Here is a 27858-nt window from a genome sequence, read left to right as displayed (position 1 = left end):
TTATCTGTTGGGACTGTTTGTTCCAGCCTCTCTCAACCTCCTGCCCTCCAGAAGGTTGAGGCTGCAACACCAAGAATTCCTAGTCTGTGTGACTTTTGTGATTTCCAATCACAGCGTATCAGGAAGGCACCAGATTGAGAACAATAAAAATCGACTGGCCTTCAGAACACTGGTCACATCCAGGTCTTACTTTAGATGAACAGAGAGTAAGAAAACTTCAGTAAACAAAACAAACAAGCACCCCCCACCCCCTTAATCTCCAGATATTTACATGGCTAGGAACACTTTTACTTTTACTCCTTCACTTTATTTATGGCATGACAAATATGCCTAGCAAACTGTTGATGATACAAATATAGTTTTAATCTTTCATATAAATATAACTTCGCTGCAGTTGCATGGATATACAAAGATAAATTCAAACAGTTTATGCAGCACTGTATATACATTTTGTATTAATATTATAATCCAAACATCACCTTACCATTACAACTGCTAAATCCATAATTCATTTTCTAATGGGATGAAACCAGGAATGTACCACACAAGCAAATGATTTGTAATTTTTCATCCTGCCCCTTCCTCCATTAAAAATATTCCAAAAATCAAATATCCCTGTAACTAAATTTTACATCAGGAAAAGAAAAAAAGCAAATATAGTAGAAAGATAGATGATATAATTCCTCCCTTCCTATACTCAGAAAATCCCAACATTGTCTGATGCTTTATGGTCTGAATAATTTATAAATACTCACTTGTACAGACAAGAGCTCTGTGGCTTAAAAATATTAGTATCTTGTTAGGATACAGTCATAGTCTCATTTTCTCCCCACCCCTCCAAAAATAAAAGGTAAGTTGTAATCATGTATAACACATTCAGTCCTCTATGTCATAGCATGAACAATTTTGATTTACATTACAGTATTTGGAGGAAAACCAACAAATATTTTACACTCATTTGCATTACTTCAAGTACAACCATGGAACATTTCCAAAGATCTCTATGTGCAATTTGATTTTTCCCTATTTTTTTTTCAACTCAACAATTTTGAGAAGTCTAGATATGCTTAAAATTTGCAGGTATTCAAATGCTATCTTCCTGGGAAATACTGTATTGAGTAAATTTCTGTAACACTGGCCTCAGTAAAGGAAAAAGCACATTAAGGATGGGAGAAAATATAATCAATCTAGTTTTCTTTCTGTGAATTTCAGTTTAGACACATGTATAGGATAGTTCATTCACTATTACTCCTCTTGGTGTTCTATGTGTTTTGTTTTGGGAAACAAAACCCCTTTTTCTCATTGCAAATGTCATTTGCGAAGTCTCAAGAAAAATACTGCATGTTTCTTCAGACATGGTGCCATCAAGTGGCAATTTCCAGCAACTTTTCTGTTTCAAATATATTTTCCAGAGCTCCTCACATAAGTTGCAACTTATGGGCCAGCCTGACGAATTCCTGAAAGGTCCACATTTTAAGAAGAAAAGGATCCATAAAAATATCTGCACAAATGGGGACCTCTGAAGAACACAATGTTCAGATCAGCCTGACTTATTCAACCTAGAGGATATCTCATTCCCTTACTCCCCAGGAATGGAGACTTGTCAGGATGGCAAATAGTCCAGAGTCAGCAGAGGAGCATTTGTTTGCCTGCTGAACAGTCAGATTAGCAGGAATCTTCTTGAGATGAGGGAGAAGGCAGGAAACAACCAATCACATTGCAGCAAATTGACCAGGAATGATCATGATCAGACAAGATGACATAAACCTCCCAGTGTCTTCCCCAGGATAAGAAGAAGCTTCTTTAAGCACTCCAGCTCACCCTCATTCATTTCACTTTCCACAACATGGAGGACTGATTATTGAATAAAGAATGCATTATTGGAAGCCAATGCAAATGTAAGCCAATTCCTATTAGAAGTGGCTCAGGAGAACAATACTTGGGAGAGATGGTTCACCCTTTCTCTTGCATACTTTCTCAAGGATTTATGTCTGTTTATAAAACATTATATATAAAATTTATATGGCTGCCCATCTTAAATACATAACCCTGGGTAGCTCACAACAAAACCCAGAAAATACATTTTTTTAAAAAAATCTATAAACAACCAATTATGGATATATTAATATCAACCAAGGTACCATAACAAAGTTGCCAAAACAACTGCAGCTATACTGGGCTCAACAAACACCCCAGCCAGTTCCTGGGGGAGGATCCAGGTCTTCACAGTCTCTGGAAGGCCAAGAGGGTTAGGGATCTCAAGGGGGAGGCTGTTCCACAGGGCAGGTGCTAGAACACAGAAGGCCCAACTTCTAGGGCCCATCAGATAACACAGTTTGATAAAGGCGATCTGGAGTGTATTCACCCTGTCAGATCTGGTGGGGTGGGCAAAAAAACTTTAAAGATGAAAACTAGCACCTTGAATTGTACCTGGAAGCATACTGGCAAGCAGTGAAACTTGGGCAAGGATAATTTAATCTGGGATAACCTTGGTACATCCAAAATAGTATGCACGGCTGCATTCTGGACCAATTGAAGCTTCTGAGTGTTTTTCAAGGGCAGCCCCATGTAGAGTGCACTGCATTAGTCCAACTGGGAAATAACTATGGGATGAATGTATTATATCACATTCTTCCTCCTGGTGCTGAAGGTGGCAATCACAGCATTCCCATCTTTCATTTATCTTCATAACAACCATCTTGTGGGTTAGGTCAGGCTTAAGAGATATTGTTGGCCAAGAGAGTCACCCAGTGAACTCTCATGACCGAGGTTGGATTAGAATCTGGATCCCTCCAGTCTTACTCCAACCATTTAACTCTATCCCTAAGTGGCTGTCATTTATCTCTAACATCTTAAGTTGTGGTCCATGAATCGTAAGTGGTTCATGATATTGTGAACCCTTTGAGGTAGGCAAGGTCATGAAACAGAAGCAACAAGGATTCCAGGAATGCTCATTATTGTTGTAGGGTAGAATAAAAGAATCTTGAAAGCCTGTCAGAATTTCTCTCTGTCCCACCTTATATCAAACAAAATTGAGGTGGGGTTCTTTTGACTTTCCATTTTCTGAAGACTGAGTTCTTAATGATTCATTGTTCTCTTCCCCCCTCCCAACACGAGATTTATATTCTTCTACAGGTATTTATTTATTTATTTTTCAGATTCCATCACCGCCCATTTCACCCTAAGAGTGACTCTGGGTGGTTATCACAGATATATTGTGATTCTACCTAAACGTAATAGAAGAAATACTTTGAAAACGCTAAAAGTATTTCAGAGTTAAGTAAGTAGTCTGCACTTCAGAAATACTGTACATTGAAGTACAATCAAGCTAACACTTGGAATGAAATTCAAGACATAAGGGATACCAAATGTTTGAAGCCCCCATTTGATTTACTTTTATGGCTATTCGCAAACTTAGCAAAAACAGAAGAAAGTTGCATCCATCACAGTACTAGAAAGGAAAAATTGCCTAATTATATCGGCAATTCAGAAACATTGTTTCCATAGCAAGTTATGTATCATAGCACAACGCAGCAAAAGACCTTTTTTTTGTTTGTTATGTAGACCACAAGATATATGCACCTTTCCCTCTTGCAGTTGCTGAAATTCACTCATTCTCAAACCATCAGTGAAAGGTGTACTGTAAACTTCTATATAGCCCACAAATGAGGCTATGATGCCATGGCTGCTGTTTGATTCAGCCTTATGTCTATTGCCACATTTATATATTGTGCTAAGTCATGGTTTGTTTTAATCACATAATGCTAAATCATAATCCATAATGCATGAAGGCTGGGTTCGCATACCGCATTAAGTCAGACCCAGATACACCACATTATGGCTGTGCATGATGTGAGAACCAGGCCAGTGTCTTCTGGACAAAATTATTTTAAAATGTCATGTCAAGATAGACTTTCAGCAAAAGAATAAATCAGTCCTTTCCTTCTTCTAAAAGGCACTGGAAGAACTCATTTTAATTAACTGTTTGTTTTGAAACTATGCATCGAACCTACAACCTTGAATGTGATACTTTTGGTATTAGATGCTATTTTTTTTTGTTTGTTCTTTGTGAGTATCAGATTTAATCTGATTGCTCTGCCATGGGATGCTGTTCTATCTCAGCTGGACTCTGTGCTCTACATAGCTCATCTAACCATGAGAATCACCAGGCCCCTGCTTTTGAGCTGCTCGAAGTCCAGATACTGGTGCCCCGTGATCCAGTGGATTCCCCACTACCTCTTGCCCCTTGCTGCTTCTTGATCTTGGCTTCAGTGTCCAGGTGCTGGGTGATTTCCTCCAAGGAAGAAATCTCCAAGTCACTATCCTCCTCACAGGTAAACTACATCAGGGAGAAGAAAGAAAACAAAGAGAGAACAAGTGATGGAGAGCTTGCAAAGATTGGATGCATCAAAAGATGTGTGAAGAATTTGATACTTGTGAATTAAAAAAACTTGATTTGTAATTACCTTTCAGATTTTATGTTTCACTGAATGTTGTAAAATACAAATTTAGAAACATATGCATTTAAATAGAACACTTTTTACTTAGATAAGTGTTTGTAAAAACTTGTTAAAATATATTTCTAAAAAGTATTTCTAAGCAATGTTTATGCTGCGTTTACATTGCACATGAATGTAGGATCAAGAAAGAATGACTTATGAATGAATTCATACAACACTCACACAATTCAGGCAGGCCATCAGACAGAGGTAGACAACCTTTAGCTCCAAGCCCCCTTCTTGTAGGCCCTTGAACCACCTCCATATTCACCACCAAGTTACGGTTTCCCATGATGAAGAAGTGGGAAACAAATGAAACTGCATTGTAAGCCTACAGGCCCAGCACAGTTTAAAAAACGAAGTCCTTTCCCCAGCCCCTGGATGAAAATTACTGTTCCACTTGGATGGCTGATGTGGCTCTAGCACTTCACATCATTTCCCTGCCCCATGTTGTCATCAACCCTTCAAGTAAAAAATAATTTTACAGCTACTGAATGTGTCTACCTTTGATTAATTGATTGATTACATGCCATTAAGTCATTGCTAACGCTTAACACTTCAGCAAAGGATCGTTACCTTGTCGTGGTGCTGGAGCTTGAGCACCTCAACGATGCTATGAGCTAAACCATGAAGGGCCACCCAAGACGGGAAGGTCATGACAGAGAGGTCAGACTAAATGCGATTCCTGGGGAAAGTAATGGCAACCCACCCCAGTATTCTTGCCGTGAAAACTAAATGGACCAGAGATATGTCGGTATACCATCGGAAGATGAGACTCCCAGGTCAGAAGATGGTCAAAATGCTACTGGGGAGGAACAGAGGATGAGTTCAACTAGCCCCAGACATGATGACGCAGCTAGGTCAAAGCCGAAAGGACGGCTAGCGGCCGGCGGTGCTGGTGGTGAACGGCGAATCTGATGTTCTAAGGATCAACACACCATTGGAACCTGGAATCTAAGTTCTATAAGCCAGGGCAAATTGGATGTGGTTATTGGTGAGATGTCAAGATTAAAGATAGACATTTTGGGCGTCAGTGAACTGAAATGGACTGGAATGGGCCACTTCACATCAAATGACCACCAGATCTACTACTGTGGACAAGAGGGCCACAGAAGAAATGGAGTAGCCTTCATAATTAATAGTAAAGTGGCTAAAGCAGTGCTTGGATACAATCCAAAAAAACGATAGAATGATCTCAATTCAAATTCAGGGCAAGCCATCTAACATCACAGTGATCCAAATATACGCCCCAACCACAGATGCTGAAGAAGCTGAAGTAGAGCAGTTCTATGAGGATCTGCAGCACCTACTGGACAACACGCCTAAAAGAGACATTATTTTCATCACAGGAGACTGGAATGCTAAGGTGGGCAGTCAAATGACACCTCGAATTACAGGTAAGTATGGCCTGGGAGAACAAAATGAAGCAGGATATAGTCTGATAGAATTTTGCCAAGACAACTCACTCAGCATAACGAACACTCTCTTCCAACAAAATCAGATTGACTACATCCTTTGCAGCCAAAGGTGGCGGACATCTATAGAGTCTGTAAAAACAAGACCTGGAGCTGACTGTAGTTCAGATCACGAATTTCTTGCACAATTTAGGATCAGACTCAAGAGATTAGGGAAGATCCCAGATCAGCTAGATATGAGCTCACTAATATTCCTAAGGAATATGCAGTGGAGGTGAAGAATAGATTTAAGGGACTGGACTTAGTAGATAGGGTCCTGGAAGAACTATGGACAGAAGTTTGCAACACTGTTCAGGAGGCGGCAACAAAATACATCCCAAAGAAAGAGAAAACCAAGAAGGCAAAATGGCTGTGTGCTTAGACACTAGAAGTAGCCCAAGAAAGAAGGAAAGCAAAAGGCAACAATGATAGGGGGAGATATGCCCAATTAAATGCAAAATTCCAGAGGTTAGCCAGAAGAGATAAGGAATTATTTTTAAACAAGCAATGCACGGAAGTTGAAGAAGACAATAGAATAGGAAGGACAAGAGACCTCTTCCAGAAAATTAGAAACATCGGAGGTAAATTCCAGGCAAAAATGGGTATGATCAAAAACAAAGATGGCAAGGACCTAACAGAAGAAGAAAAGATCAAGAAAAGGTGGCAAGAATATACAGAAGACCTGTATAGGAAGGATAACAATATCGGGGATAGCTTTGACGGTGTGGTCAGTGAGCTAGAGCTAGACATCCTGAAGAGTGCGGTTGAATGGGCCTTAAGAAGCATTGCTAATAACAAGGCAGCAGGAGATGACGGCATCCCAGCTGAACTGTTCAAAATCTTGCAAGATGATGCTGTCAAGGTAATGCATGCTATATGCCAGCAAATTTGGAAAACACAAGGATGGCCATCAGAATGGAAAAAAATCAGCTTATATCCCCATACCAAAAAAGGGAAACACTGAAGAATGTTCAAACTATCGAACAGTGGCACTCATTTCACATGCCAGTAAGATAATGCTCAAGATCCTGCAAGGTAGACTTCAGCAATTCATGGAGCGAGAATTGCCAGATGTACAAGCTGGGTTTAGAAAAGGCAGAGGAACTAGGGACCAAATTGCCAATATCCGATGGATAATGGGAAAGGCCAGGGAGTTTCAGAAAACCATCTATTTCTGTTTTATTGACTATTCTAAAGCCTTTGACTGTGTGGACCATAACAAATTGTGGCAAGTTCTTAGTGGTATGGGGATACCAAGTCATCTTGTATGCCTCCTGAAGAATCTGTATAACGACCAAGTAGCAACAGTAAGAACAGACCACGGAACAACGGACTGGTTTAAGATTGGGAAAGGAGTACAGCAGGGCTGTACACTCTCTACCTATTCAACTTGTACGCAGAACACATCATGCGACATGCTGGGCTTGAGGAATCCAAGGCTGGGGTTAAAATCGCTGGAGGAAACATTAACAATCTCAGATATGCAGATGATACCACTCTGATGGCTGAAAGCGAAGAGGAACTGAGGAGCCTTATGATGAAGGTGAAAGAAGCAAGTGCAAAAGCTGGCTTGCAGCTAAACCTCAGAAAAATCAAGATTATGGCAACCAGCTTGATTGATAACTGGCAAATAGAGGGAGAAAATGTAGAAGCAGTGAAAGACTTTGTATTTCTAGGTGCAAAGATTACTGCAGATGCTGACTGCAGTCAGGAAATCAGAAGACGCTTAATCCTTGGGAGAAGAGCAATGACAAATCTCGATAAAATAGTTAAGAGCAGAGACATCACACTGACAACAAAGGTCCGCATAGTTAAAGCAATGGTGTTCCCCGTAGTAACATATGGCTGCGAGAGCTGGACCGTAAGGAAGGCTGAGAGAAGGAAGATTGATGCTTTTGAACTGTGGTGTTGGAGGAAAATTCTGAGAGTGCCTTGGACTGCAAGAAGATCAAACCAGTCCATCGTCCAGGAAATAAAGCCAGACTGCTCACTTGAGGGAATGATATTCAAGGCAAAACTGAAATACTTTGGCCACATAATGAGAAGACAGGACACCCTGGAGAAGATGCTGATGCTAGGGAGAGTGGAGGGCAAAAGGAAGAGGGGCTGACCAAGGGCAAGGTGGATGGATGATATTCTAGAGGTGATGGACTCATCCCTCGGGGAGCTGGGGGTGTTGACGACCTACAGGAAGCTCTGGCGTGGGCTGGTCCATGAAGTCACGAAGAGTCGGAAGCGACTAAATGAATAAACAACTCTTAGCCACTACATAGATAAATCTTCTCCATGTCTACCTTGCCTTAGTATATTCACAGATTATTTGCTGCACTTCTTCTCTTTCTCATGCTCTCTCTGTGTTGGCAGGCTAAGGAGCCTTGTTGCCTGGAAATCTAGAAGTTGTATTTCCAACATTATGGAGGGCACTAGGTTAGGATGTCTGCTATTCAGTGAACATGTAAGTGTTTGATAAATAATAATCAATGTCACAGAAAGTTAATATGGGTTTTAGAAACATATTAAGTTCAGATATCATACTAAGCTTAATATTTTTTAGAATAAACTACAATTGACTGGGCTTGCACACACACAAAGCTTTAATGCCTGGGATCTTATAAAGTAGGGCTACCAAATTCAGGCTACGGAAGTCCAGACAATTAGTAGAAGATATCAAAAAGTCTTCTGTATCTCCTTCCTGCCATATGTTGGCCACCTGGTTTTTTGTAGCTGAGATCTGGTAGATCTCATAACCTTTAGGCAACCAAACCACATTATGACTTAACACAATGTGCAATCCTTTCATTAACAACATCTTGACTACTTTTGTTTTTGAAATACTGGCTAACTTGACATTTTATTTTTTATATAATCTTAAACCCATTTACTACTAAGGCCTACAGAATACAATGTAACTTTCTTAGAAACATGCACAGATTATGCTGTTAGTAAATCAATCATGAGCAATAATTGTACTGTTAAGAAACAAAATTAAGAGAATACTACCTACTATATTCTTGGATTTTGAACCTAATATAAATACCTGAAGCTTTTTTGTGGAGGGATTGGTTTTAGCATCTTCTTTGCTTTGGATGGCAAAGAGCTTCACGCCACCTGGAGGCTTCCTTCCAGGTATGTTCAGTTTCTTCTCCAGATTTTTAGCCAATGAATGCACTAGTGTTTCTAAATGAAGCAGGGAATCAGTTAGGATCAGAATTAGTGGTGACATGTGGCTGTACTAGCCTTTCAGCATATTGCTGGGTCTCCTGTGAAAGGTGAAAGGTCCCCAGTGCAAGCACCAAGTCATGTCTGACCCTTTGAGGGGACGCCGCTTTTGCGACGTTTTCTTGGCAGACTATAGCGGGGTGGTTTGCCGTTGCCTTCCCCAGTCATCACCTTCCCCAGCAAGCTGGGTCTCCTAGGAGATGCTTATTTTATCTGAAAAGTTATTTAGCCTAAACAACTAGTGATTCATGTCTTCTTATTGAATTTTATATAAATAAACATGTAAGTTTTACAGCTTGCATTATAGGAACACACCCTGGCAAATCTCTGTAGTATCTAATGCAGGTATAAACTTTGGTATTGAAGTAGCAACTACCAAATTAAAGCCCATAAACAATGTATCACAAGTTAAATGTTGTCCCAGCTTGTATGAATCTTTTGATTGCTGCAATTGTCCATACATATTTTAGTATTTGGATGTGCGGGGTTTTTTTTTTTACCTCTTTGACACTGACATTTCTACAAGTTGTGACAATAATAAACAAATTAATTGACAGTCACCTGAATGAGTTCTGGCTGCAACTGGAGAACTCTTTCCAGTACCAACTTTCGCTTTAGAGAAATCTGTGTCAGATGAATCCCACTCACTCTCTTCCATCTGTGCTGCTCTGGGAACAGCTTTGCTCTGCTTTGGGTCTGTCTTGAAGGATATGACTTTTGGAGAGCTAATGCTTGTTCCTTCTTCAGACTCTTCAGTCTCAGAGCTGAAAGGTGAAGTGCTGAAGAAGAGAAACACAAAATAATGAAAATGGGAAAAGAATAAATATTATGAACCATTTTATATTGTATTTTATCTTGTTTCATTACGCTGTGAGCCACCCAGAATCGATCTGGAATCAGAAGGTGCCCAAACTGAATAAAATAAATAAACTATTATTATAGGGAGATGGCTTTCTGAGATTCTAAGAATGTTAGAAGTTTACACATTTTCTAATAGGATCTGAAGTACTTTCAGGATAGCCAAGATAGGGAACCCATATCAATGACCTATTCTTAAAAATATGCCCCACTTTTCTTTCAAAGATAAATTCAAACATCTTACAAAACAAACACTAAATACCCACAAAAATCAGTGTAACAGACTGACTGAGCTTGTAGGGTAGAAGATGGTGATATCAAGACTCCTGCCCCAGAAGACCCATCCCCTACTAAGGAGAAGTGGCTTGGTAATTCTTGCTAACACCACTTACCTTCCAAGGGGTGCCACTTCTGGCATCCTCCTCCTAAGTGTGTGAAAGAAAAGGCCATCATAACCTGTGCTGTGTTTCTGGCGATTACATGGTAGAAGTGCAATCTTGTGGGTATGTACCACTTAGGCATTTGATTAGATGATTCAGCCCTTCCTCCCTTTCTTGGGAGAAAGCCCAGTCTCACCATGGACAACAAAATCAAGCCTTATTTTAAAAGAGGAAAACAATATCTATATCTACTTATACCTATACCTACCTATACCTCTCTCTCTATATATATAATAAATTATTGCATATAAAATCTATAATTATTGAATTTAAACATTAAAAGGCAAAATAGTCAATGATGAAGAGGATAAATTCCAAAAGCCGTTCTGAATATAGGTAAAGGGAAGCACAGTGCTTCAGGCAGACCACAAGATGGCTATAAAATAGAACGGAAATAGAATGTTTTCTGGTAGTATCTTTTGAGAGATGCTGCAGGGACATTTTCTCTTACAGATCACAAGAACAACTAATATTGTCATACTCCACATGAAAAATGGATAAAGGCTGGAATTATATAGTATTTACTAGCTTGCACAAAGAAATATAGAAATTCAACTTTGTTAGGTAACACCCAGAAAAAAGAAAAAAATCTGAAGCAAATTCCTGTCTAGCTGGCTACCTATTTTTACCCAAACCACCAAATTTCCACAGCAAAAATTCCTGTTTTATTTATTTATTATTCAAATTTCTGTCACCGGTCATCTCCCCCCAAAAAGGGGGACTGGGCAGTTTACAATAAAATTGACCATTTAAAACCATCAGCGTGTAAATTACGAAACAAACAACCTACCTAATGAAAATAATAAATATAAAATTACATTAAGATTACATTCGGTAGGGAGGACGCTACGACACCAGCCACCCCCAAGAAGAGCTATTGCCCTTCCCATCCCAGGAGAGGTGGCAGAACCAGGTCTTCAAATCCTTCTGGAAGGCAGGGAGCGAAGGGGCCCGCCTCACCTCCGGGGGCAGAATTTTCAAAGGGCAGGCGCCACTACAGAGAAGGCTCACCTCCTGGACCCCAAGGGGAATTCCCTTACCGATGGGGTCCGTAGCATGCCCTCTCTGCATGACCGGGTGGGACGGGTCGATGTTATGGGGTGAGACGGTCCCTCAGGTAGCCTGGCCCCATGCCATGTATGGCTTTAAATGTTATAACCAACACCCTGAATTGGACCCAGAAGCAAACTGGCAGCAGTGGTATCACATGTGCTGATCTTGGGGCACCCATAACTGCCCGTGCAGCTGCATTCTGGACCAGCTGAAGCTTCCGGATACTCTTCAAGGGTAGCCCCATGTAGAGTGCATTGCAGTAGTCCATGTGAGAGATGACCAGGGCATGAGTGACTGTTTGGAGGGCATCTCGATCCAGGAAAGGGCATAACTGGCGCAAAACATGAAGTTGTACAAAGGCCCTCCTGGCCACGACTGCCACCTGCTCTTTGAGCAGGAGTCCTGAGTCCAGAAGGACTTCCAGGTTCCGCACTGGTTCTGAATGGGGCAGTTCAACCCCATCCAGAACTAAAGATGACAACTTCCCAGATACCGAGGAGCCATCAACTCACAGCCACTCCATCTTACCAGGGTTCAGCTGAAGCCGGTTGTTCCCCCATCCAGATCCCTACAGCCCCCAGGCACTGAGAAAGGGCAGTCACCGCATCACCTGGGATGGAGATATATAACTGAGTATCATCAGCATATTGATGATACCTCACCCTGTGGTGATGGATAATCTCACCCAGTGGTTTCATGTAGATGTTAAATAGGAGAGGAGAGAGAACCGAACCCTGTGGCACCCCACACAAAAGGGGTCGAGGGTCGGATCTCTCATCTCCTATCCCCACCAATTGGGACCAGCCCTGGAGGAAGGAGGTGAACCAGCGCAAAACCACATCACCCACCCCTGACTCCCTGAGCTGACCCAAAAGGATACCATGCTCGATGGTATCGAAAGCCCCTGAGAGGTCAAGAAGAGCCAAGATGGATGCACTCCTTCCATCCTGCTCCCGCCAGAGATAATCCATAAGCGCAACCAATGCAGTCTCTGTCCCATATCCCAGTCTGAAACCTGACTGGAAGGGGTCTGGATAATCCATTTACAATCCTCTGGAATTGTAACACCATCACTTTCTCAACCATCTTCCCCAAGAAGGGAAGGTGGGAGACAGGACAAAAATTGTCCAACAGAGTAGGGTCCAGTGATGGTTTCTTGAGGAGGAGGTGCACCAGAGCCTCCTTGAAGGCAGCCGGAACCACTCACTCTCTCAAGGATGTTTTAACCATTGCCTGGACCCAACCACATGTCACCAGCCAGGAGGGGTGTGAGTCCAGATGACATGAGGTGGCATTTACAGTCCAGAGGATCCTTCCACTTCCTCAGGTCCAACAGGATCAAACTGTTCCCAGATAACAGGGTAAGTACCTTCCCTTGGCATCTCCTCAGACTGTGCCCCATGCTTAAAGTCCAACTTGGAACGAAACTGAGCGATTTTATCCTGCAGATGCTCAGAAAACTCCTCCGCACGGCCCTGTAGGCGGGTGACTGAGTCCACCTTACCTAAAAGAGATCGAGTAATTTTAAACAGGGCCGTCGGGCGGCATTCTGCGGATGCAATAGGAGTGGAGTAATATTGACATTTTGCCATTCTTATCGCCACAAAGTAGGCCTTAATAGCAGCTCTAGCTTGTGTTTAGTCAGATTTGGTCTTTGTCTTCCTCCAGTGGTGCTCTAGGCATCTCTTAACCCTCTTCAAAACCCACAACTCCTCTGTAAACCATGGGGAGTGTCGGGTAGAATAGGGCAAGAAAGGCTGCACAAGGCTGATCCTGTCCAAGGCCCCAGCTGCTTCCCTATTCCAGGCTGCAGCCAGGACCTCTGCTAGACTGTGCAGCAGATCCTCAGGTATAACCCCCAGCTCCTTCTGAAACCCCATCAGGTCCATTAGTTGCCGGGGTGGACCAACTGAATGGGCCCTGTCTCCCTGCAGAGTGGGGCAGCGCAAAAGAATCTCAAGGGCACCAGGGTGTGGTCTGACCATGACAATAGGGACAGATTTAACTGTCCCCTCAGATCACATTGCCACTGCTTCGACAAGAAAACCAAGTCCAGAGTGAGGCCACTGTCTTGAGTCGGGTCCCAACTAATCTGGGACAGGCTCGTGACTGCCATGGTAGTCATGAACTCCTGAGCCACCTCTGAGGCATGCCCCAGGGATGGCAGATTGAAGTCCCCCAAAACCATAAGCCTGGAGAACTCTACCACCAGCCCCGAGACGGCCTCTAGCAGCTCAGGCAGGGAGGTTGCCATGCAGCGGGGAGGCTGGTACAGCAGCAATACTCTCAATTGTTCTCGGGAACCAAACTTGAAGAACAGGGTCTCACAACCGGCCACTTGTGGAGCAGCGCCCCTGAAGGCCACTAGAGACTCTCAGATGACAACCGCCACCCCTCCTCCCCTGCCCCAGTGTTGTGGCTGATGCCACACCTGAAACCTGGCGGGGCACATTTCCAAAAGGGCTGCCCCCTTTCTGGACCCAGACAGGTCTCAGTGATACACACCAGATCTGCCCCCTCCTCTGTGATCAAATCACATGTGAGGGGGGCCTTGTTATTAACTGACCTGGCATTAAGAAGCAGCAGCCGGAGACCAGGGCCCTCAAAGATCTGCTGTCCAGGGCCTGGGTATGAACCCGGAGGGCCAGAACACGCCACTAGTAACAAACACTGGGGGCATCTTCTCCGAAGATGGCCTGCTCTCCAGTTCCCATTGTAAGATCCCTGGCCCATCACCACCTCAATAGGGTGACCCACCCTGTGGCCCCTAGAATTTCTAGGCCCAGATGCCTCCACTCCCAGACCCCTGGATTTAAACAAGGGTCCTCTCCTCCCCCACACACATTCTCCTGCACTCAGTCAACCTTGGATGATGTCAGGCCCCCCAGTGCACCAGCTCCTGCTCTCAGCGCTGTTAGGGCTTACCCCCCCATCTACTCACTCACTGTGCCCCCCCTCCGCTTCTCTACTGGTTGCAGGGGGGCACCCCACCCACTCCTACCCACCTCCTGTCTGTCACTCAGGGGTGGGTACTCTTACATACAACCATACAATCCTGGGTTCGCTCCGCATCTCTCACACCCAGAGGGGAGCCCCACACTCATCCTGAGTGGGGCTCAATAACTTTCCACCGCCTCTAAGTAAACTGGGGGGAATGTCCTCAACTCCAAAACTCCCTTCTCCTTATTGCTGAACCTGCCACACCTGCATCCCCTGGATCCCCTGTGCTGTCAAGATCCACAGGGGTGTCACACAAGACCACTCCACCACCTGGGTCCCATGTACCGTCAAGCCGACCCTCCCGCCCCACCAAGGTCCACCGTGTCTCCAAACCCCACTTAGCAGCACCTGCATTCACTGCTGCTTCAAGGCCGGACCTCCATACGAGGGCTCATCTCCCCAGGCCCCCAAACAAGAGGCCCAGAAAATCCCCAATAGCCCCCAGTGTTCACCGAGGCCTACAGGGGATCCGCCAGAGTCCGCCACCACAAGGCCCGCTGCTCCACCTCTCCAATCGGAGGGGCTCCGCCCTGAGGCCCATCATGCTCCGCCACCCTGCTGAGGCAGCCAGGGGTCCATCGGGGTCCATTACCCAGAAGGTGGCCGTGCTCCACCGCTCTACGCAGAGGGCTCCGCCCACAAGGCCCACTGCACTCCGCTACCTCGAGGCCGTCAGAGACCGCCAAGGCCTCCAGGGTCTGCCAGGGTCCACTGGGGCCCGCCAAGGTCTGCTGGAGGTCCCCCAGCATCCCTGGGAGGCTTGCCAGAGTCTGCCACTTCCCCCAAAAGGTCCTCCACGCTCCGCCACTCCACCCAGGGGTGGTTCCAGCCATCTCCGACACCGGCACAAGATGTCAAAGGCTGGAGAACCCACAGAATAAAAATCTGTCCAGGCTTCCTCCAGGATTCTGTGGAGATTCCACTTTAACTAAAGGCTGTCAGAGCTATGTTAAAATTCCTCTCTTTTTCCAGCCTCAGTCCAGAAACTTCCTTTATTTTTAAAAGGAAATTTTAAATTTTTGCTATTTCTAGCAGGGAAGAGAGATGCAGTAGTCTCACTTTGCACACGACAAAGCATCACACTACATTCCTGAATGTGGATTCTATGTCTGCACTTGTTTGTCAAATGGACTGGCTCTGTGAATGTCAAAGTCTGCAGCCTGCACATTCCCAACTACTAGTTCCTAAGTCACATGCTAGTGAGATGGGCAGCTATATAAATTCAACAAACAAAGACACAAATAATCTAATTTCATATAATAAGATCAAGACAATTCTTCATCAAAGCAGGGAGATAGAACTATAATCCAGAACTCACCTGGGGAAGTGGACAGCAGACTGTTGAAGAGAAGGTGAACTGCTTCTAATTTGATTTGGAGATGGTACCTTTGGAATCTCTGCTGAACTAGTCAAGGAACTAACTTTGCTCTGAGGAGCTGGTTTGGGTGTCTCCAGGGCATAATACGGTACTTCCACTGGGTATGTTCCAATCTTTGAAGGTGTAACCTGGAGTGGAGAATGCTGGGCTCTTTGGTTTTCTTCTGATGGAAAAGATTGAAAACATTTGGTAAAAAACAACCTGACTAGTATCTACTCTGGACTCACAAAACACTGTTAAAAAGAGTTCCATATCAAAACAATTACAACTGAACCACTGAGAAGTTCATAGCATTTTTTAAATGAAAAGTTTGTATCTCCTGTGCTTTATGAACAACTACTAATAGCATTAATGCAGGTACAAAAGCAGGATTTGCAGTTCTAACATGACAAAAGTTTTGTATTTGCCTCTGAAAACAAGTGAAGCAAGAAGCCTAAGTAGAAGTTCCATTAGTGACCTGGCCACAATTACCCAGCTGATTCAAAAACTACACAGAATTTTTATTGGTCCTTATGCCTCCTACATGCTCATACCTGGGTCACTGATGGTACCTGAATACCTCTGTCTTTTCTTGCTTATTTAATGTAAAAATCAATGTATCCTTACTTGCCAAGCCATCTTCCCCATATACCTGCCATGATTCCTTCCTCAGGACATATAGCCTCCTGGAGTTGAAACATTTGTTACATCAATGAATAGCCTTTGATTCACAAACTCTGTGTTTCCATAAATTGCAACATTGTCAAGGATACTTATGAATATGTATACAATTCTCCCCATTCAAAATAAGATGCAAAGTCAAACTGTTAGGTTAATAACCAGCACGTTGGCATTCAGAGTTTTCAAAGATTAAATACCCTGCACTACGAAGTTTTCTCTTTCCAAATTCCTGGGTACCCCTTATCAGTTGAAAACCAATCTTTTGTCAATGGTCAAATGTATCCATGTGCTCATCTTCAATATCTGTAATGCTATATAAGAACCTGGTTGGCCAGTCTTTGGCGCTCTTCGCTCTTAACAGCAGAAAACCAGTAACTCACTGCAATTTTTAACAACTGATGGATCCTCTCCAGTTGCTGGTGTGTTATTAGGTAAATTTTTCCACCACAGAGCAAAACCTATGCATAAACAGCGTTCAGAAGAAGTCTGGCACAACTAAAAGTATCAGGTCTATAACAGTAAAAAGGAATTGCATCAAGGTAGAAGAGTACTGAAAAAAATGCCTTTCCAGCTTGTCACTGTTGCATCTCAGAGACCACTTCTCACAATAAATATCTCACTAGTTAAAATAAATTATCTATACTTGCCCTTTTTATAAACTTGATGCACGGACTTAATATTGACAGAATTTCAGGTTCCACAACTGTACACACACATATAAACACACAAGCCTTTGGTGGTGTATGTGGCTCACCCCCATTGTAGAAAAATGTCCTGGATTAAATGTTTAAATGTTCATCTCCCAATCTTCATGAAAGGTTGCAAGCCATCTTTTTAGGCATGATTTTTATTTAAATATTTTTTGCAATCACCATCACATTTACCAAATGCACTTATCAAAGTTAAAGTATGCTTTTTCTTGGATCACTAATATTAAGAAATGTAGGAAACAGCATTGGCTAAACAATTACCATAACAACCAAGAACCTTGAAAACATCTTTAGTTAAATACCCTGTTAAATACCTTTACTCCCATTTGGTTCTACTTCTTTGTGACACTAGTTAAGCAATTTCTTATCTATTACTTCTATTTATGTAAATAGCCTTTTGTGCAGAAATACTGAATATAACCTAAATTTAAAATTTAGGATATCTCAAGATTACAAATGTTCTTTTATATCTCTCCCAATTAGTTCCTCATTTTTGTTTTTGTTTTGTTCTTAATTACTGGGACTGCACAGCATTTCAGATTCAAAGGAAAACAAAGTTCTTTGGAGTGCAAGGGGGTACTTACATAGCACCAATCTGCAAACTTGTATAATTAGAACTTGAATATTTCCTTTCCTCCTTCTGCTCTTAGCAATTTTATTCACACCTTTTGGTTTATGCTTCATGGTTTTATGTCTCAGCAACAAGCTGACCTAGTCTGGGCTTGGAAGCTAAGCAGGGTCAGGTTAGTTAGTACTTGGATGGGAGACTTTCAGAGAGTACCAGGCCTAAAAGCTAGATTAGGAAATCAAAAAACATCCTAGAAGAAGGATGGGGATCCACTTCCATATTCCGGTCAAGAAAACTACACAGAATATATCCATTAAGTCACTGGAAGTCAAGCTCAACTTGAAGAGAACCTTTACTGGTTTTATGGAGTTGATTTATGGTTGTGAATATACTTTTAGCCAAAGAGAGATGCAAAATCAAACCCTTAAAACATTAAATAAAATGATTACTCGCTGTCTTCTGAGGTTGCAAAGCTAGATCATATATAATTTTATTATATATAAGAAGAATCACAGCAGTGGTCAACCAAGATTTCAGATGGGTTAGAGACTGCACCTAACCCTTTTATACCTGTCACAGTACATGTGCTTTGCTACTGAACTTTGGCACTTTCATAATCTGAATGATCAAAGTCTAAAGGAAGAGTACCTATGGAGTCATATTGTCCATTTGTTCCAAAAGTAGTAGTGAATGATTTTTTGAGCAGGGCCCATTCATTTACATGTTTAAACTCCAATTTACAAATGAGCCTCTAGATTAATTTCACCTTAACTTGAAAAAACTGAAAACCTTAAAGACATAAAATATAATAACGTGAGAGTTGGGGATCACAGTACACTTTAAGCACTAAATTTGTTAGTCTTTAAGATGTTTTAAGATTGTTGCTGTTTTTACATAAAATGATAAAGTATTAATCAAATAAAATAAATATTGTTTGTAAATAATATAATTGAGTATCTTACCTAAGGTTAGAGAAAATGGCAAGTACACATTCCCTTCATCCTTCTGAACCACTTTCTTTTGAACCTCTTTTTCAAGTTTGTCTCTCAAGGTTAGCAGATGTGGAAATGTTTTAGCCTTCTGCTGCTGCTGCTTTTTAATCAAAGCTCTCAGATGTTTATAGGTTTGAGCTGGGATGCCTTTTGTACCCTATAAAACATAAAAGCAATTCAAGCGTTGTGTGTGAACAGGACAAATGTTTCTAATCAGCATAAAAAAGTGTGTGTGTGAGTCCTGCTCCCATCATTCATGCAGAGAATAAGTTCCTGAGATCTCAACTTTTTCAAGTTAAACAGGGAGTTCTAAAGGAGGATTCCTCACATATTAGGCTGAATGTAAACAGTGGAAGCCTCTATTCAGGTGGAAAACTTGGTTCAACTCCTTTCAAGAGTTGCTGCTCAGCTATTAAGGATGGAAACGAGGAGGATTAAGTTGCACAGCAACTTAATGTTCCAACCTTAAGTCCACTACAAAAGGGACATAATTATCATCTGATCTTCCAGATAAACGAGCAATGTCTGGAGGTGATAAGCTAACTCTTGAGAAAATAGCTGGGAATGAAACAGGTAAGGTTTTCACACAGAAAGAGGGAGTCTCATGGAGAGTGGGAAGGAAGTTGAAATAGACTAAGTGGCTGGCAGAAAAGGAGCTGTGGGTGGACTAGATGGAGGAAAAGAAGATGGCTGGCAAACCAATGGGATTCAGGCAGTTTTGGCTGCCAAAGATATGCCAGTTCCAGATGGACTGAAGAAACTGAAGAAGGTTCCTGGGTGGAGGGAAGCTTGAGGAGGACCATGCTTTGAGGGATCAGTCTAACCTGTACAGAATTCCAGAGAAAGGAGAGTCTCTGAAGGTCACCATTTTGCTAGCTAGAAGAGACTGCCAGTTAAGTTAATGTAGAGCCAGTTTGGTCTAGTGGTTAAGGCACCAGGCTAGAAACCAGGAGGCTGAGAGTTCTAGTCCCGCCTTAGGCATGAAAGCCGGCTGGGTGGCCTTGGGCCAGTCCCTCTCTCTCAGCCCAACCCACCTCAGAGGGTTGCTGTTGTGAGGAAAATAGGAGGAGGAAGGAGTATTAGGTATGTTCACCGCCTTGAGTTATTTATAAAAATAATAAAGGCGGGATGGAAAATAAATAAAATTAAAATAAAATAAAATAAAGCTGTTTATTAACTCTAAAGGGAATTTGATATAGCTATGCATTTAACAGTAATTTAGGTCCACTGATTTCAAAAGAAGCATTATTTTGCAACAGGGAAATAGTTAATTACTGAACAGCAGACCATTAAAGTCATAATGTATTTTATTATTTGTACTACATTCTAACCTTTCTATGGCAGGTAAGTCAAGAGAAAAGAGGGAAACCTGAAAATCTGCTTTAGTTGCATGTCACTTACAGATCTATCTACTGTAACTGTGAAAATAAAACTTTAAAACAATCTAGATTTTTTTTTAAGCTGGCAATATTATGGTTAAAGGGAAATGTTGAATTAGGTCATGATATGGTTATTGCCCACTGTGATTATGACTGCTTGATCCTGAGAATTTCCACACACCCTGTGACAGCTGCATTGCTTAAGGTTACATGCTAAGCAAGAATGCATTTCTTCCAAATATATATTGTCTCATACTTTCTTATTCCCTTGTCTTTTACTGGATTGTTGCAATATACTGAGACAAAGAACTCAAGAATGAATCTTAAAGAATGTTCTTTAATTGGCACTCCATGATTTTTGGAGGCAAAAGAAAAAGCATAGTTCCTTTGGCAAACCATTTTCCTCAGAAAAGTTTTGGAGGAGAGGAAGAGTGGGAAGCTCAGGTGGTCTTCAATTTTCTGTTAAGAATATGAATGTGTTGAAGACGTGTTTGAAGATATGTATAATTTGTCACTTTTTATTGCCAAATTAATATACACTGCAATCATCAGAATAGCATCCAGTTGGAACTCAAAGTATGTCCAGTGGATAAAAAAGGAAGAATGTTCCTCTGCTTTCTATTTCTCATGGGACTTACCCGCTTCACTCCCATGGTCTCCAGCTTATCTTCAAGTGTCTCTTCCAGAATTGGCCGGAATTGCTTCAAAAAATTTGGGTCCTTCCGCAGATTTTCCAGAACTCCATTCTTCCTTTCCAAAGTATCACCTAGTCCTACAGAAATCAAGGGACAGGATGGTTAAAAATCCTAATTCTGGAATCTTTAAATTTTATACCCTACCCCAAAACTGCCATTGATTAAACAAAAAAACTCCATCAGACTTCCACTTAATCTGCCACTGAAGGAGAGGGCTTCTGTAAAATGCAAGAAAGTAATCCTAATATCATTCATTCCAGAACCGCAGAGAAAACCCAATAAAAATGCAGTATATACTTGATTTGACATAGTACTAATCAGGAGTTACCATGACTAGAATTCTACAACTATCAATGTCTGCACTGCCATCCTTTGGAATTACTTATGACATTCTTCTAAAATCCAAACTAAGTGACCAGCCACTGTCTTTTCCTTACCTAGAAAAACTATAGGAGTTTCTCAGCATCTCAGAGACCACTTCTGAGTGGTCAGACTCTGTCTTAGCAATAGTAATATTTAGCATACAAGAACAGTGACAGGTGAAATTTATAAAAAAATACCTTCTTCACTGGATTCTTCCAGCTTTTCTGTCTTGGGTACCTGTTGGACTTCTGGAAATTAAAAGCAGATTTTTTTTTTCAGGACTATATTCATATTCCAAAACACAATTCACATCTTAGACATTCTCATGGCATTAACATGATGAGTTGGCCATTATTTTAATGGGAACTAAGTGCACCTTAATCTGGATCCAGCCCAGCTCTTTTAAAAAGAAACAGAACACATTTTGAAGCAAATAGCAAAATGGAAATATCCCACTAAGAAAACTGATAGGGAAAACATAAGAATGGGCCGAATGGAAAATATTATCATTTGGACTCCTTGCAAAATCCATGACTCTGCATTTTATATTGTGTGATAATTGTCTCAACTGGATGCACAAAGTGGGGGAAAGAAAGAAATATTAACATGTAAAAGAATTTTAAGTTTTGGTACAGGTTTAAAAAGCATCACCATACCCTATTACAACTTGTTGTTAAGCAAGCCTAAGCGTAGCAACTGAAATATGTGTATATTCTTTCCCTGCTTTTCCCTTTCTCTTGCCTTTTGTTATCCTGTGAAATGTTATATTTTATGCTCCTCACCACAAGGATCTGTCTTCTTGAGCTTGCAAAATGCTTAGCAGACATAACAAGAAACGAGCAAAGATTCTGCCCTCACAGTAACATTATGAAGATTGAGTATAGAAACTCCCATCTCTCCACACACAGATATGCTTTAAATTTCGCCTTTTACATCTGCAAGGCTTTGGCATCTCTACAGCTACTATCATAATAATTAACCCTTGATATTCAAGTTATACTTTGCCTAAAAAAAATAAAACACCTTTAGTCTTCAGTAAAGATTAAAAGTGTTCTGCAATGGATCCTACTGGGCATCACTAATACTTTAGTAATAAAGGATCCATGATGGACAAATGTGATCTCAAAAAAAGTCTAGCTATCTGAATCTTTCCCCAGAGAAAAAATCCCTAGTTGGGGCAGAATGGAGTTGTATTTATTTTCCAACTTAACAAAGGGTCTGAGAAATCTGGTTTTTTTTTCTTTTTTTAACAATTGAGACTGGCACACTTACAACAACCTTAGGCTCTTTTAAAAGTAGAGGTGTCTTCCCTGACTCTTCTGGATAGGCCATGTGACCATGACTTTATGCTTCTGAATGAAGAAACATGGCTATTAGAGAATTCTATAGTTTTGTCAAAAGAGCAAGAAAATCTTCTATAACTATGGTCAATTATTCAACAGAGAGATTGATCATTACCTCGGGGTTTGCTGGAAGTCAGAAGCTTAATCTGAAAGATAATGTAAGTATGCAAAATAAGTCAGCTATTGTTTATAAGGTCTAGTAAAAGTACTTACCTGATATGACTGGTGCATAATAATGTGAATCAGTTCATAAAGTTACTATTCACAATTCAAAGTAAAATGTGTTTGATATGTTACACTGTATCTTCTGCCACCAAAACAGGAGTGACCTAGCCAGAAGGATGTTTACCTGGCACTTTATGCTGGCCAGAAAAGGAGCAGCTACAGAGAACTTTCTCTGTTGCTCTCTCCCAGTCACAAGACTCAGTTACTACTCTGGCTGTAGAATTAAAGGAAACCTAATTTTGGCCTCATTCCCTTAATCCAGGGACCAAGAACCACAAACCATTATTCAGGCAGGAACACAACCAAGGGAGGATCAACATGACCCCAAATGGATATTAATACCATTTTAAAGTTCAACATTTTATTCTGCTGTTGACTAATAATAATTTATTCTTTATCCTCATCTCCCCTTCCTTTGTGTGCACTGTCATTTGGTCTGTATACCTGAGCACAGGACCTGTCATTTGTTTTTAACATACCAAGCCATTTTGGGGATGTAAAGTCAGAATCTCAAAACAGCATTCTGGTGTAAACCTTATTATAGCATGACAGTTCCTCACCATCGAACCAATTTGGTAACCTGAATAACAGGGCTGTGCAGCAATCTGGATTCAAAGGGCAAATTGTGATTTGGAGCATGCATGGTACACAGGTGGCACCTGCAGGGATTACCTAAAAACAGCTACCTCTTTTTCAAGGTTTAAGTGGTTGCCTCCACAGCTGATGCATAATCCAGGGCCAGTGCATTTGATTTAAAGTATTCTCAACAGGTATTATATGCTTGTCCACACATGCTCCAAATCACATTTTGCCCTTTAATTCTGGATCACACATAGCCCAACTGATTAAGTGTTCGGAACAAGGGGAACATTTAGATGTGCAGTTTCCATATAAGTTATGAAACGGTGATAGTCCCAGAAATGCTGCCTCATGAGATTCCACTAACTGTATAGTGTGAGAACAAGGGGTATTCTGGTTTGAAAACAAACACAACTTCCTCTCTGTGTCACATGAAGGAAATAAAGAGCTTCTCACAAGACAGTAGGCAGATCATATCCAGCTTACTGTATTCTCCTGAGATTGGATGACACTGGCTTGTTCTCTGAGTTGTGTAGTGAGGGAGGCAAGTTGTTTCTTGTTATATTCAGTCATTCTCCATTGGTCAGAAGACAAGGAAGTCCTTAGTCTTTCATTCTCATTCTTCAGCTGAGACAGAAAAATAACATTTGGGTTTAAAGACTATTCTACCCAATTAAACACTTATTTAACAGAGACGAATGGCCAGAAATGCAATTGTGTGGGCTGCAACTAAATGGAGCTTACTTGTCTAGCGTTTAGTGTCTCTGGAATCTGATTTTGCAATGAAAGCATACAATATCAAATGTATATACACAGTACTTTCTAAATTGTTCTTGATATGCTCTCTTTTAGGATTCTAGCTGAGATATAGCAGAAATTAATGGAAATGTATTATAGCCTTGTTTTTTGCAGATGTCAGGGCAAGATGAGAGCTTTTTTTCAAGTGTGGGCTGCATCGTTCTGGATCTTATTGCTTAGTTGTACAATAAAGTAATAACGCATTGCACTGAACTACAATTAATGTACAAGCATAGAGGGAATGTAATTGTATCTGTAGATTTGCTCTCCCTCATGAACATTCAACATAATATATGTGCAGCATCTATAATAAGAGCATCTACACATACTGTGCCAAACATAGGTATAGGGAGGTAGGGCCTTCAGTCTTGCTATGGCTACTAGAATCCTCCTAATGCCATGGTGGGGTGGAGATGATGGTACCTTCTGTGGTGTGCCATCAATTAATCTCCTTGTCCACAATGGACAATAAAGATATTAATTTCTTCTCCATGGGGGCTCCTCCTGCCCCCTCTGCCCTAAATGAATAGGCATGACTGGCACTAATTATATAAGAATACAATATGCTTACTCTTCTACTAGGAGAGGAAGTTACAAAAATATCCAGGGTACTCACCTTTTCTTTCTCCTTCTGGTTCTCCTTTTGAAGTTTCCTGAGTTTCCATTCCCACTCAGTTTTCTGACAAATATTGGAAAAAGTACCCAGCCTTATTGATGGTTCTCTTGCCATTCCTTATCACAAGTTGCTTAAGAGTATTTAGCACTTGGTTATGATTATAAAAGTGTCAGTCTTCACATTTTCTGATGCACCTGATTCAGAGTGCCAACTACCATAAAGCAAGAATGGGGAATTGCATCAATCCTACAATGGCCTTATGTTTCACTGAGGAATCTGTAAACCCATTTTAGTGCCCAACCTGATGCCCTCCTGGTGACTATTACTAGATACAGAATCATTGTGGTTAGGAATACTGGAAGTCATAGTCAAGATACCTGGAGAATACCAGATTAGAAAGGACCAATATAGGTTGCATAACTACCAGATTATTAAAAAGTGGGTTTTGCAGGATTCATCAATAGAAGCATCTTTCTTTGTAACCTTATACATGTTAACATGCTACTGAATTCAGTAGCATTACTTTTTATATATGGTTTTAAATTGCAGCTTCTGTAACTTTACAGATTAGAAAGTATTATTGTCTCAGAAATATCATAAATGACTTCAGAACAGTTTGTTCACTAAGTTCTGATGATGTTCTTCAACAGTTATAGAGCTCAAATTAACTATTGAATTCAAATGACTACAATCAAAACATACTAGTCTTAAGTGGTGTCTCCTATCTAGTTATGTTACACAATAGATCAAATCAAAATGACAATTTTCAGAAGAATGAGTCAGTATGGTCATGGCAGAGTTAGTTGGGAATTCTTGGAGCTGTTGTCACAATACAACTGAAGGAGAATAGACTGGAGAAGGCTGCATCATTCCTATAGGTTTCCCCCACCTGTTGTTCAATCTTTGCCTTCATCCCTTGTAGTTCTTCCTGAGTCTTAGTCCACTGTTGTTTCTCAAAAGGATCATCATCTTGCAATGTCCCGAGATGTGATGTTACTGCATTCTTGACTTGTAGTTCCTGAAGTTTCTGCAGAAGGAATATGTGATCTATGACAAAAGGGCCACTTCAAGCAGTCTGCAGCTGCCAGAAAAATTAAATCAAGATATTTCTCTAGGTAACATATAACATCTTACATATGACATAGACCACCTTGATGGAGGCATGACTATATGTAAGGAGGGTCAACATTCCTGACTGCATCTTGCTTTAAATCTCTGATCAAAGTTTTATCTTGATTGGGAAAATACTGGCCTAAATATTTTCCCAATCACTCATGTGGCTATCTACTTTCTGCCATACAAACAATGCTGGAAAACAACAGAGAAAAAGACACTTGCAAGGCTTCCTGTTGTTGCTTTGCTCTTTCTCACAGATAATAAAACTGCTCACCCTTCCTTGGGTCTATCAGTGATCCATCCACATATGATAGGAAGAACAGAGGAGAACATGAACTTGAACTCCAGTAAATAATATGATGGAGGAAACTGAAACACAACCTTTGATATCAAATGTTTATTGCCTAGAACTTCTCCATCACACCAAGAAGCTGCAGGGCCTATTATTCTTGTAATATTGGAAATGCTTTCATAAGGCTTCAAATATTTTGGATAAGCTCCCCTCAGTCAAAATAACTGTTTTCTATTCCAAGCCAGGACTGGACCTACCCATTTTGCTATCTGCAGCAAAGGAAAAGAACATTCTTAACATTTGATGTTAAAAAAAAATGATGGGATTAGTAGCTGGGGGGATAGCATCCTCCATCATCCCTGAGCCAGCAGGTTAGTTTAGGGCATTCAGTATGTCATGTGATATACACTGCTCTGTTTTCCAACATCTTTCTAGGAATTAGATTTTTATCTCCATTTCAGATACTTTCATGTATACATAAGGTAGCAATACTTATTATCAGATATATCTCATGTCTTCATTCCAGGAACAGTGATGTGTCAGTGCTGAATTAACAATGGCAAACATGCTGAGTATTCAAGAACACAGGAAAATTGTAATGTTATTTTCCTTACTCCTTCCAAGGCAGAATTTTTGTTGGAAAAGTCCTTGATTTCTGTGAGGAAAAGTTGCCTAAGTTCTTCCATTTCTGTATGAAACTTTGTCCTCTCCTCTTCCTTCCATCTTTCAAATTTCCTTCTTTCCTCCTCTTCCCTTTGGTGAACATGCTCTGCTTCCTATCAAGAAAAGAATAAACCCAAAATGGAAAATAAAGTGGTTCTGGGGGGAAAAAAAAGCTAAGACTAGATACAGGAAATTGAAACATTTTTAGAAGTTTCAGCAGGCAATCAAACTAAACAAGATATATTCTGAACAAAAAACTGGATGAGGACTCTGGCTAAACCATGACAAGCTAGATGTTCAGCATTGCATCAGTCAGTGACTTGGCGCAAGAGATAAATTGAGTGATAGAAACTTGCAAAGACAGTTTGTTCTGTCAACGATATTTGCAGTGCAATCCTATGCATGTCTATGTCCCACTAAGCCCATTGTGATTTCATTTCAGTCTTGCCGACGCAGAGTTACTAGCTTAACGCCATCAAGCCAAGTCTGACTTCTGGTTACTTTACAGACAACTGTTTGCCATTTTGACATGCCTGTAGATATTTGGGAGTAGGAGGATGGCATTGTTATTATATAATTTAGGCAAAAGATGACACTGGACAGTTACATCTTGATGACCAGTTGTTTTCTCACCTTGTTTGAGATAGGCAATACTTATTTAGCTTCTGGCCTCTAAATCTGACTGGGAATTCTGGGACTGGTAATCTAAAACATCTGTATGGCATCAGGTTGGAGAAGGTTACTTTATAATAGCATTATCTACAGAAAGGGATTCCACTGGCATTTTGGCCACCCTACTCTAGAGCAAATATTCCGGTTATTTATAAAAATAATAAAGGCAGGATGAAAAAAAAAAGTTGTTCAATGTATTTTATTACTTCATTGGTTGCCTCTTTATGATATAAGTTCCTTATTTCTGTCTCAAGTACTAACCAACTTCATGTGCTTACTAATTGTA

The 27858-nt window shown here is 41.0% G+C and overlaps 1 protein-coding gene across 1 annotated transcript in view; it reads right to left on the bottom strand.

Moving 5' to 3' along the window:
• Positions 1-2132: 2132 nt before the first annotated feature.
• Positions 2133-27858, bottom strand: part of DZIP1L (DAZ interacting zinc finger protein 1 like) — a 31301-nt gene continuing 5575 nt past the window's right edge. Inside the window, exons 4-15 of the mRNA XM_063306822.1 lie at positions 26852-27013; positions 25719-25856; positions 24830-24892; positions 23902-24042; positions 22727-22757; positions 21466-21516; positions 20849-20982; positions 18802-18988; positions 15842-16064; positions 9734-9951; positions 8991-9130; positions 2133-4339 (exon numbers count right to left, since the gene is read on the bottom strand). Of these exons, the coding sequence (XP_063162892.1) occupies positions 4163-4339; positions 8991-9130; positions 9734-9951; positions 15842-16064; positions 18802-18988; positions 20849-20982; positions 21466-21516; positions 22727-22757; positions 23902-24042; positions 24830-24892; positions 25719-25856; positions 26852-27013 (1665 nt within the window). The 3' untranslated portion in view covers positions 2133-4162. The remainder of the gene's footprint in view (positions 4340-8990; positions 9131-9733; positions 9952-15841; positions 16065-18801; positions 18989-20848; positions 20983-21465; positions 21517-22726; positions 22758-23901; positions 24043-24829; positions 24893-25718; positions 25857-26851; positions 27014-27858) is intronic.

This window comes from Candoia aspera, chromosome 6 (assembly GCF_035149785.1).
Source record: "Candoia aspera isolate rCanAsp1 chromosome 6, rCanAsp1.hap2, whole genome shotgun sequence".
Classification (NCBI taxonomy): domain Eukaryota; kingdom Metazoa; phylum Chordata; class Lepidosauria; order Squamata; family Boidae; genus Candoia; species Candoia aspera.
This window is presented reverse-complemented; position numbering and strand designations above follow the sequence as displayed.